At 41.3% G+C, this 12,247-nt stretch overlaps 1 protein-coding gene across 1 annotated transcript; it reads right to left on the minus strand.

Moving 5' to 3' along the window:
• Positions 1–1,255: 1,255 nt before the first annotated feature.
• On the minus strand, positions 1,256–11,714 carry LOC121618917 (LBH domain-containing protein 2-like). Its single transcript, XM_041954561.1, has 4 exons — positions 11,591–11,714; positions 6,673–6,751; positions 3,736–3,910; positions 1,256–1,559 (listed from the first exon to the last, which is right to left on the minus strand). The coding sequence occupies exons 2-4, from the start codon at positions 6,748–6,750 to the stop codon at positions 1,492–1,494; spliced, it is 321 nt and encodes a 106-aa protein (XP_041810495.1). The 5' UTR covers position 6,751; positions 11,591–11,714; the 3' UTR covers positions 1,256–1,491.
• Between the last annotated feature and the right edge of the window lie 533 nt (positions 11,715–12,247).

Raw genomic sequence — 12,247 nt, forward strand, 5'->3', positions numbered from 1 at the left:
ACCATTATTATTAAGTGGTTTTTATTTTTACATTCATTTGCTATCCCTGTTTTTATGTTCGTTCTGTCTTTTTCATGTGAAGCACTTTGTGTATGAAAGGTGTAAACAAATAAAGTTCATCATTATTATTATTATTATTTCCTCAATTACTGTACTAAAGTACAGTTTTGAGGTAATTGTAATTTACTTGACTATTTCAATGTTATGCTTTATTATACTTTAACTCCACCACAGTTCAGAGGGAAATGTTGTAGTTTTCAATTCACTACATTTATTTTACAGATGAAGTTACTTTCCAGATTCAGATTAGTACAAAATATAATCTACTAATAAATTAAGATGAATTATTATAAGATGCTGTAAGATACCCTGCAGTATATAAAGTGGTTGAAATTAGCTCCACCTTTCCCAGCTGCAACATTAACATGATGAACACATAATATTAATATAAAAACATAATAGGCTTTATTTTAAATGCAAGACTTTTACTTGTAACAGAGTATTTTTACTCTGAAGTACTGATCAACCAGTCAGAGTGAGCCTAATCTCCCAGAGCAAAGCACAGGGACGACAAATTAAAGAACGTTTTAAGAATTTTCAAAAGGTTTATTACTTATGCAATAATTTAGGCTTCCAGTATTTTAAAAAATATCATGTCTGTGACAAGCGACACACATCTAAAATATCCTGCTCATTTTTACGTCTGTACTCTGTAACAAAATGGACCGCCTTTGAATTCCTGCGAACATATTGCTCCAATATCTCAAGTAAAACAGAACACCACTACATTCCCTTTAACACCTACTGTATGAAGACGATGCTCACACATCATAATATATTAAAGAATGCATCGTAATAACATCGAATAAAGTGATGAAGGCTTTCTTAATCAAACACTGTTCTTTAAAACATCGCAGCTATTACAAAGTGAAAAGTGAGACCAAGATCACCAAACTACAGCAGTCAGCACTTAACATACAGTGATGTCATTTACATCAAGAGTTAATGTAAAAACTGTGCACACAATACAGTAGCTACCATTAGTAGTAGTAGTAGTAGTAGTAGTATGGCACACATGAGCTAAATACTTAAGACAGCATTTAGAAACATCTGTCCGGACCAGATGTGTTGTTGGGGGCGTCTGGACAACGAGGGCTTGGAGCCAGAGAGAGAAACTTCAATCCACCTAATTAAAAATCTAGATTCATATCAAAATCACTTCAATCATCTTCATCATCTTAATGTGTCACAACAAGCTCCTTCATCAGCGCAGGTGAGTACACGAACAGGAAAAAACATCTGGAAATGTATTTAAGGGGACTCCGGCTCCAAGCCCGGGAGCTGGGGTTCGGGAACCTGTTTTTTTACCTCCCTCCTCCGGCTCTGTAATCTCTCTATCAATGCAAACTGCTCTTCTATCTGACTCTTTTTCATTCATCCGAGTCTGGACACACTCACAGTAACAGTGGATTACGCAGGAGGAGAGTTTCTTCAGTTGGAGTCCTGCATCTCCGCACCTGAAGCCTCTTCATCCACACCGACACTCGACTGTCCCTCATCTGGTAAAAAACACGCAGGATTACTGGATTACTCCCACATAGATCACATTAGATCAAATTACCACTAAAGTGAAGGAGTGACCGGGAGTCTGAAGCCAAGACCAGATCTTGAATCAGACTTGTATTATGATGCTCTGCACCTTCATCAACACAAAACCGTAGCAGTCAAGCTAGCAGCATGCTATTATGCTTGCGATGACAATGCTAACATGCTAACATGCTGTCACAGGTGTAAAAATGGGATGATGAACATGTTAACATGTTAGCATTTGCTAATTAGCATTAAAACAAAATACGGCTAAGGCAGATGGGAATGTCATTAGTGTCAAAGCACTGAACGAATCACAAGTTTGACCTGTAGATGGCGCTAGATGAAAGGTCAGAGGACCACCGAAGTTATTACAGTTCATCCTGAGGGGAGCGTTGAAACAAGTTTCACAGTAATACCTTCAATGGTAGTTGATAAATGGCATTAATACCACAAACGTCAACCTCTAGGTGGCGATAGAGGAAGTCAGGTATCACAGAAGTCATCAGGAGTCATTGTCTGAGCTTCACGAATGCCTGGACAACATTTCAACGGAGCCGACAGACAGACTGTCATCCCTAAAGCCACCAGCAGGGCTGAAAAGTCATATCGGCTGGAATTTCTGTTATGTCAGGTTTTTATCTCACGATCTGTTGGTATCAGCATCGTCCTCAAAACCTCCAGCATCAGCTCTACTTTGACCCCTGTGTGTTTTAAACGCTTTAAATAAGCAACAAGTGGTTTTTATATTCTTGGTTTTCACACTTTGGCCTTTTTTCTGATTTCAGGCACCATCAACAAGCAGGAGCCTGTTTCACAAAAGCCATTTACAACGATGGCAACAACACACGGATCACAACTGACTGTCACTTTCTAAATCTTACTCATGTGTTCTGATTAGCTTAACGTGTCGCGGTGAAAAACTAAAGAGTGGATGTCTGAACTCCACTGGAATAATATTCTCTAACAGCTCGATTGGCCACAAACCCCAGTTTTTATTGCAAATGTGGTGAATACTGCTGTTCAGTTGCATTTCACAACCTAAAGTGGTGCTTAGAGGCAGCAGGAAAGCTAATGAAGTCAATGCAGAGAGCCGACCGGAGGCAGACGGGTGCAGATCCACACTGTTCCAGGTGAAAATGTCTCCCCTCTAATGATTCATCCAAAGAGGAAAATTGCATTTATTTGAATTTGTGTGACTCCAGCTGTTTGGGAGCAAATGATCGGACTGACACTGCGGTTCTTTGCTCGGCTCGGCGATGCACATCAAACTGTTACACCTCAGTTTCCTCCTCACGCTCAGTTCAGCCGGTCAGGTGAGGCTGACTGCAACACGCTTCATTAGCATAACAAAATAATAGGAAATAGGAAGTCATCACAGGAAATAACCTTTTATGGGCATAAAGAGACAGATGTTCATTTCTGAGGTCCGGCAGCTCCTCTTGTTTGTATGTTGTTTTTGACTGTTTCTATGACTGTTGTGTGATCAACTGGTAGGAGCAGCCAGTGCTGGAAAGTAACTGAATACATTTACTCAAGTACTGTACTTAAGTATAATTTCAAGCTACCTGTCCTTTATAAGTATTTCAATATTATGCAACCCCTTACTATTACTGGGAAGCATGTATTTCATTCAACAGCTTTAGTTACTAGTATATTGACATATTACACTTTAACATAAAAACAGTTTTACATAAAGACATATAAACTTCTGAAATAAAACACATTATTAAGTATTCAAGCAGTGATTCCAAACCTTTTGTCTTATGGCTCCCTTCAACACTCAGTGTCTAGTTGGAGTTATTAGCAGTTTTAAAGAGACGTTTCATCTCTAAACTTCTCGTATGCTTGAATTTAAATAACTGTTCAAGGAACAAACAGGTAAATTTATCTCATATTTCACATTTCATTAATCCTCTCATGACCCCTCAGATTTATTTTGTGACCCTTTGGAGGGGCCCGACCCCCAGGCTGGGAACCACTGGACTAGACGAGGTGTATTTGAAGTAGTTTAAAGTAGCTCCACCTCGAGCAGCTGCAACAGTAAACTGCTGCTGTAACATTGAAGCATTTTAAAACATCTACAGATGTAATATTGATATATCAGCCACAGAGGTCACTTGTGGAGAACCTGCCGCTCGTCCTCACCTGCAGCTTCCTCCTCTGCACTCTGCCTCTCAGTCTGGGCGTCCGGAGAGCTCGGCTCGTCCGGCGGCCAGCGGAGCTCGCCGCTCTCCACCTCGGCTGCGTCCATCGGCTCAACCACGATGGACGGGAGCCTCTTGGACAGCTTCGGATACCTTTCATGGGCGTCTGGGAAGATCTGTTTGAAGCTGATGTAAGGTGAACTGAAGGCTTCTCATATTTGAGGGGATAAAAGCATCATTACTCACAACGCACGTGAACGGACAACAATGCGGTAAATCGGATTAGGAAAACTGTGCATACGAGACGAAGGATCAGCAGCTGGACTTATGAAGACGACTCCACCGATCTGTTACTTTGATCTCTAACTGCAAATGTGCAGAAGATTGTGATGCTATCTTTTCTATTTTCTAATTAAATTATATCTGACATTAGATGCAAATGCATAAAACTGGGACTCATACATGAACTGCAGGTATGACGTACTTCTGGGTTGCAATGCAAATTTCATTGACATGTCATGCTCAATGACAATAAAGAATCTTGAATCTTGAATGAGTTTAACAGAGTTTAACATGTAAAAATCAAAAGGAGAGAAAATGATCTCATGTCGCAACCTTCATGAAAAAGGCTCCTCATCCTTAATTAGATCAAAGATTCAAAGATAAAATAAAAGTGTACTGTATCCACTTAATAAAGTGAAAGTAATACGACACATGAGAGAAGAAAAGTCCATTAATTCAGTCAACATAGTTCGTATTCACACCGTGACAATAATTATGACCTCATTCGTTGTGAGCATCTACTGAAACATGCACAAAGAAAGTTTATATACTGTAACTCTGTTTCCCCCACACTTCCCACACACTCTGTTTAACTAAATGAGTTCAAGAAGATTATTCTACCATTTTAAGGACATTCATCTGTGGAGGTCCAACGAAATGCTCAACAAACGACATTTTTAATTGGCTCTGTGATTCTGACATAATGTGGCAGATATACAGATCTAGAATTCGTCATTTTTGAGTTTTGTTAATACTGTGTCTGAATTCTTGTATTTCACAGCTAATATAATGCATATTGTATTTGGTAACAGATATAAAGATGTTTAATATGAACATCACAGTAACATGAGAACATTTGACTGTATTCATACTGATGTCATGAGCCTTTTCTTGTTGTAAAGGAGTGTGAGTATCGGGACAGACCTTTTACCTTTTATCATATGTTACCAAAATATGGAAAGTGTGTTTATTCTTAAAGGAAATTTTTACTTTGAGGTCTACAATGCCAAACTGTTTTTAGCCATCGAAGTTTCCTATAACCATTGTTTTATTTAAACGACGATATTTGAGTATAAACGAACAGGTTGAACTTCAGCCGCGTTAAAGGTAGCATCAGCAGGATTTCTAGAGGTTTGTAAGCACGGCGTTGAAACACGCCCCCCTCCTCTCTGGCTCAATAAGGGATGTGTGCTTACAACATGGCACCAGGGTCCGGCCGAAGCATTTCTAGCAAGGAGTCGTAGCTGTGAGCAAGGATGAGACAGAAGGTTTACCTTAGCGAGGGGGCGTGGTTTGAAAAGCAGTCTCTATTAAGATAAACTGGAATTAAGAATAGTATTTTATGTAATAAGCATATCTCTTGAATCAATAATAGATAAATAATGTGGAACAATAGCTCAGTTTTCATCAGTCTCCATGATTTGTCGGCTTATATAAGTCGCTGCGTTACTCTACCATAAAATATTTCTCCCATCAATTACACCACCAACAGCAGGAGGCAACCACGTCCATGAATCTTCTGTGAGTCTGCAGGGTGGAGACATCTAGTGGAACAGAGATGAACTGCGCCACAGCACGAGGCCGCGAAGGCGCTGTGACTCTTTGTGCGATCACTCTGCTGACGAAGGTTGCGACAGACTCGAGTCGTCACCGCTGCATTTTCCCAGCTGCCAAATATCTGCAGCGTTACGGCGTTGGGTGGGAGATGTGAGCGCATCTCGAAGGACGTCGACCACAAACGTTATCCCTGCACCAGCTAGTCTGCAGCGTCTTATCAAGTCACTGTCATTCAGCGTTTGGAGAATATTTCTCCTTCCTCTTCCTCTTTCCACCATTTTCTCCTCTGCTTTAGAAACCCTTAAGCCTCCTCCCTACTCCGAGCAGTTTGTCACCTGAGGAGCTCTTCAGGGTTTTTACCTTTAGCAGGATCTAGTCTCACCTGTGAGGGGAAATTCTTAGAAAACCTCATCATTCTAAAAACTGTCTTAGAAGTTCATCACCAGGGGCAACTCTTTGCACAGGTAAGCCTTATGAATACAGGTAGCTACGTTCCTGTGCTCCTCACACCCTGTTATTGGCTGAGGGCTACACACCCATTGCCCAAAGGTTGATGGCCAGAAAATCACAAAAACAGCCAAGTGAGAAGACACAGGCAGAGGTCAGGGTGTCCAGATACCGACCCTGCCACACACTTCTAACGGGCCATAAGTGATGATTGCGAAAGGTTACTCTTGTGTGAGTCTATACGTCGCTTTTTTAGGAAAATCCGACTCGCATCAGTCACTAAAGAAGGTTTCTCTCAGTAGATATCAGGAACACAGAGAAATTTATCAAACTACACCTCTGCCTGGCACTATAAAATAAAGCATGACTGATCACTCTTTACACGTCGCTTAATGACGATACGCTATGTTTAGAAAATAAATCGCACAGCAGTCGAGGATAACTCACTCGTCCTTTTAGCTCTGCAGGATAAGACACGTAACATTTACTCGCAGCAGGGCCGAGTCCGACTAATGCCCTTCGTCGCATCAACCCACATTTTACTCTTGCTCATCACTCCTGTGACTCACCACTGGATGCTTTCTACTCGGATAAAACAGGAACGGTTTGAAATAATCCAAACGCACATATTCACACACACCTGAAAGGATACTGCACCCTGATCTGCTGCCGCTCCGCCCCCGCTGAAGTCCTCCGTGCCTGGCTCCAGAGAGTTCATCACCTCAGTCATCCTGGAGGAAAACACATGCTGATGATCACCAATCAATTCACTGTCTGTACAGAAACTCTGGCTCTAAGGTGGCTGATGTGAAACACTGAACGCTCAGATGACTGCAGGGTAGCGTTCCTCAACACCTTCTAATACTGACCAACATCAAGAGCAAACTACCACAAACTACATTTATTAGATATGTCCTGATTTAAACATCATACATCACATTTTAAACATTGATGACATGAAGCTCATCGTTTTGGTATCAGTTACCAATTACTCAGGTATCATTTTGGCATTGTCGATCCAAAAAGAAAACACTCAGCAGCCCTGATGTTTTTCATAAAGGTTCCCACACAAACTTGTTTATGTTCACACATATGGCCACATTCTTTACGCAGTGTGTAGGTAAATGTGTCCTGGACTACAAAGGACAGCTGACGTCCTCTGGGTAACTGGGGGAACAAACTTAATGGTACCATGTTAAAGTGTGAAACAACAATAATGACCAGTTAGTGCCAAATGTGCCAAACACACCTTCAAACCTGCATGTGGTGGACACGTGAGAAATGCTACAATAGACTTTAGCTAAATAGAATACTGAAAAAATTATTGCCCTGGTGTGGCTCAGGAAATATCTGATTAAAGAATAAGAACAGTAATTTTTAATACTTGACGCAAAAAATTATTGAGGTTTGATATGCACCTTTAATTCTTCCCACAGCTGTCAACCCACCAACCACGCACTAGTATGCATTGAGTTTCTTTAAAGTTAAGCAAACTTTGGAACTTCAACCTGGAAAAACCTTTTTTGGCCACTAGAGGGCAGCAGAAACAACATCATCTTTTAAGTTTCTACGATGAATTCATTAGCAAACAGCAACATCTTTGCACATCGAGCAGTTACAGAGCAACATCATCATCTGTTTGGAGGTATGCGACCTCGAGGGTGAGAAAAAAGAAGTGCCAAAACTGCAGTTCCTCAAATGGCCACTTGAGGCTCCAGAAGCGAGCCAATAGATCCCCATAATAAAATGTTCACATTTACAGCAGAAAAACATGTTTACAGTCTGGTACAAAAAACTATTTTGGTCTCAATAGCTAATTTGCACGTTCATGACAACTGTGCAGGGGTAAATTTTTATATAATTGACTCGCTTAAATTATATCAAGGCTTAAAGTTTTGTACAATTATGGGCGTGTCCACGTTGAGTGACAGCTGGTTGCTACATCTCAGCAACCAGGCTTCATCAGCCAACTCAGCTCCACCCACGCTCCACCTGTTTGCCCATTTTTGGAGTGAGGTGGAGTCAGGCACTGCTAAGATGGTGACAGGCGGAGTCACTCAGCTTCACAATGGCTGTTGAGAAACCTGTGAGTGACGTCCAGGACACTACGTCCATCTTTTATAGACTCTATGGTTATGGCCAGTGTCTCAGCAGAGGATGTCATGGCATCCTCCACCTCATCAACAGCTGGTTGTGCATTATGACTTACCTAAAATAATACTGAGAGCAGAATCATCGCCTCTTTAAAGCCCAGCCGGCAGTACCAGTCTTCTGCTCACTGGTGAAAGCCAGTCTTTACATGTGACAAGTTATCAGAAACACCACTTTCCATACAATCACACCGGCAGTTGCTGTTGCCATGGGGACGAGCGATTGAGATTGTATGCCTCTGATTGTCTGAGTAGTGCACTTTGCCTGAGCGCACGAGGCCGAGGGCTGATTTGGGGGTATTCATGTGTGCCGTTACGCAGCAATTACCGCCGCCAGGACGGGGCCGTGTTGTTGTGAGACTTCTCTGTGAAACCTGGAATCGCTTCTGTCCTTCATCATCATCGAGCGCTGAGACAACACGGCCTTTATTCTTCATCAGAGGCTCGTATTGTTCCTCCAGAGGGAGTCAGTGCGGTCACTCCGGCCGATCTCATGTTCTGGTACTTAAAAAAAAAAAAAAGGCTCTGTTGCTCTGAAGGTAGAAACTGAAGAGGCTTGTGGAGCTCTGCACATGATTCCAGTCTGATCATGTTTCTGCATTCATTCTGCGGTGAGATGAAGCGTTGCAGACACAAGAATTTAAATGCTGATGCCTGGCGTGACGCTTCACTCATGCTTTGATTTTTTCTCTCCAGATGAATAAAAAGCTCTTATTTGAGCCATCAGGTCTGAACAAGGTTACCCATGTGTTACTGTCGGCCTGTTTACTCTGCGGGAAGCTGCTTCACTTCTGCCTCGGCAGAGAAAAATTAAATGTTACGACGCTCTGCATTTTCAACTGGGGGTTCACACTGTGGCATCGTGCATTGTAAGATATGTATGTAAAATATCTGTTCAGCGAGTTGAACTGAACAGGGGGTAAAACTCTGAATAAAAAGCTCTGGAGCCATTTTGGTGGTAAAGCAAATGCTTCAGTGATGGTTGCTGACTTTCTAGATGTTGCTTGACTAAGAAAGTGAATCAGTTTTTTTCAACACGACAACTGAAGTCGATCTTGAACTCAGAAACACGGATTTCTGAGCTGTGAACTACAAATATTAAAGGCGACCAGTGAAGTCTTCATCTAAACGAACAAAAGTTGCACAGAACATCTGCAACGTTCATTTTTAAATATGTTTAATCAGACGTTATTTGCTGGCCTTTATTGGCACATTGCAAGTAGCGTGAAACCAACAACAGTGACCACTGACAAAACAGGGTAACTAGTAAAAACATTGCTCCACAGCGCTACTAGTGGTCAAAACGTCCACAGGGTACCTTTAAGCATCAACTGGAGCTACAGCTAAGAAGTGTTACTTAATCATTACTGTTTAATGCATTGCCTTATAGAAAATGTCAAAACTGATGGCAGAAACCAATCACAAGTAATAAGAACCCAGTGCTGGAAGAAGTTTTCAGATGTTTTACTCAACTAAAAGTAAAAAAATACCACAACGTAAAAATATTACAAATAAAGCAAACTGTTCATAAAGTATTTTTATCGACAGTACTGTGTAAGCAACTACTTTATATACTGTTGGGTAGTGTAATCATGAACTGATCATATGTTTTGTGTGTTAAATCTTAATGTACAAAGTAAGTAGTGACTACAGCTGAAAGATTAAACGTTAAAAATACAATATTTCCCTCTGAAATGTAGTTGAGTAGAAGCATAAAGTAGCATAAAATCAAAATACTCGAGTAGTACAAGGACCTCAAAATTGTACTCAGGGAAAGCACTTTACATTCCACCACTGACAGAATGTCTTAAAAATTGCACATTTTTTTTATATTCGCAGTCAAAAAGCTAAACTTTCTTCAATTTATAATGATTTGAAAAAGAGAAAAGCAGCATCTTGACATTTTTACAAGCTGCCAACAGCAAATGTTTTGAATTACGTCTGCGCTGATCATCATCATCTGTTGTCTATACCTTTTCCAAAACTTCAAGTGCAACAGCAGGAAGAAATAAAACTCTAAACCAACTACAGCTGAAACAACAGGTCAGTTAAATCAGCAGCTAATTGGATAATATTGAATCATTTTGGACTGTTGGATCATTTTTGGACTGTTGGTCGAATTACACAAAACATCTGAGGACATTGTGTTGGGTTTCAGGAAATTTTAACAGACACTTCCTGATTTTATCGTCTGATAAATATGTAATTGGCAGATTAATTGATTATGAAAATCTTGAAACTGTACAAGCCAAAGCCCACAGGAGCACCTTGATGTACTGCAGCATCACGCAGCTGCAGACTTGAGTTTGAAGCCAGATGCTTGCACCTACGATTCCTTTTTTTTTCCTTTTTTAATTGATTTCCACTTGAAACGCACCCAAATCTCAAAGAAATGATTCTGCTTGTAGCCACTGTCTCATCTCCCATCCTTACTGTTTGCTTTTCGGATGAAAGATGTGCATCTGGTGTGACCTCACGGATTAAAATTCCTCCTCTCCTCTGTCCATCATAAGATTCATCATGGTGGAGATGGTCCAGTTAAAGGGGCAGCGGTTCCCAAAACTGGGCTCCTCCGAAAATGTTCAACAATCGATTCAATTCCACTATTTAATTTTTGCAGATATAGGATATTGATGGGATGTTGCTCGATTGGCCGCTCTGTTCTTATCACCCCAGCTGAACTCCAAACATTTTTTTTTTTTCCCATTTCTGCTACTAAACCAGAGCCAGCAGCAACACCACCTCCTCAAATGCAGGTTCCTCAGATAAATCCAGTAAGTTTTTACAGCCCAAGGACATGAATAAAAAATTCAATCCATGGCCAAATATGGAGATATTCTTCTTTACTTACCACACAGCCTCCTGAAACGCTCCCCTGCTCTGTTTTCCGTGCAGTTTTATTAGATTTCTCGTGTTTTTTGCCCTAATTCACATTTTCTGCTCTGTTTTTTTTTTTAACTCAAATGCACTAAGTTGATGTTTTAATGGCACAGGAACTTAATTGTATGCATTTGAGACATTGACAACATCATATGAAATGTAATAAATGTCTCCACTGGAGCTTTACCTGCATGGCACACAACAGGTAGCCAGTTTTCTGCAGGTAGCAGATACTATTAATAGATTTAAATACTGGTGTATGAAACACAGCTTCTGCTACACCTACACTAAAACACACCACGCAGGCTGATCAGCTCTCTGCCCACAATCCCACACACTGAGCATCAGCAGTGCACAAAGCCCACAGGGTGAAGCAGGTTTCATGAATTCTCCTAAACAAGGTGCAGCTGAAATTATTAAACTGATGAGTTACTTTTGTAAAAGCGAATAAAAGCTGCTTCTTTTTCAGTGTTTCACGATGAAGAAACGTTTGTCTGATTGTTTCCAGAGTGGTTTAAAAGGCGGATAAAAGCTCCGTACCTGTCTGCGGGCTGATCCAGTGTCTCAGAGCAGGAAGGTCTCCGTCCTCCGCTGCTTCATCACACTGATGCTGTTCCTGCTGATGCTGATGAGGATGATGATGGTGGTGATGATGGAGATGATGATGCGGGCTGTTGTGGGCGACAGGCGGCGGGGCGAGCGAGGCTCCCGGTGAAGTTGCCGCTCGCAGTAAAGTGTTCGGAGCATGCGCAGTGGAGTGGGACCGGCGCTGCGTTAAAGGACTGTCGAAAGCGTCGGGATTATGAACTCCCCATCGTAGTGGGAACGAGGTGCTGTGGTTGGAATTAATGGCAAAAAGTATGTGGCTTTCCCAGCATACATACGGTTATGTACTTGGTGGTTTGTGCAAGGGCCCATAAGTTCCAGTTAAGGAGTGTTTTAATGCTACAGCATTCAATGACACTTTAAGCCACAATTTGTGCCTCTCATGTTTTGCCTTTAGATTCCAGCCATAGAGCTAAACATCTGTTTGCTGTTGGATCGCCTATGCTTGATTGGGGAATTTTCGAGGAGTATTTGAAGGCAGCACCTACTCAGCGTTGAACCGAGCCGTTAATGATTTTAAATTTGCTAATATTGTTAGCAGTTAGCTGAATTTATCAGGTAACGTTTTATACTTTATACTGTTACGCTACA

This window comes from Chelmon rostratus, chromosome 15, assembly GCF_017976325.1.
Source record: "Chelmon rostratus isolate fCheRos1 chromosome 15, fCheRos1.pri, whole genome shotgun sequence".
In the NCBI taxonomy this organism is placed as follows: domain Eukaryota; kingdom Metazoa; phylum Chordata; class Actinopteri; order Chaetodontiformes; family Chaetodontidae; genus Chelmon; species Chelmon rostratus.

Coding starts and splice junctions, on each gene's coding strand:
- LOC121618917 (XM_041954561.1), bottom strand. CDS start 6,750: ATGACTGAGGTGATGAACTCTCTGGAGCCAGGCACGGAGGACTTCAGC. Junction 3,911..6,672: donor CGGCAGCAGATCAGGGTGCA/GTATCCTTTCAG, acceptor AGCTTCAAACAG/ATCTTCCCAGACGCCCATGA. Junction 1,560..3,735: donor TGCAGAGGAGGAAGCTGCAG/GTGAGGACGAGC, acceptor GTTTTTTACCAG/ATGAGGGACAGTCGAGTGTC.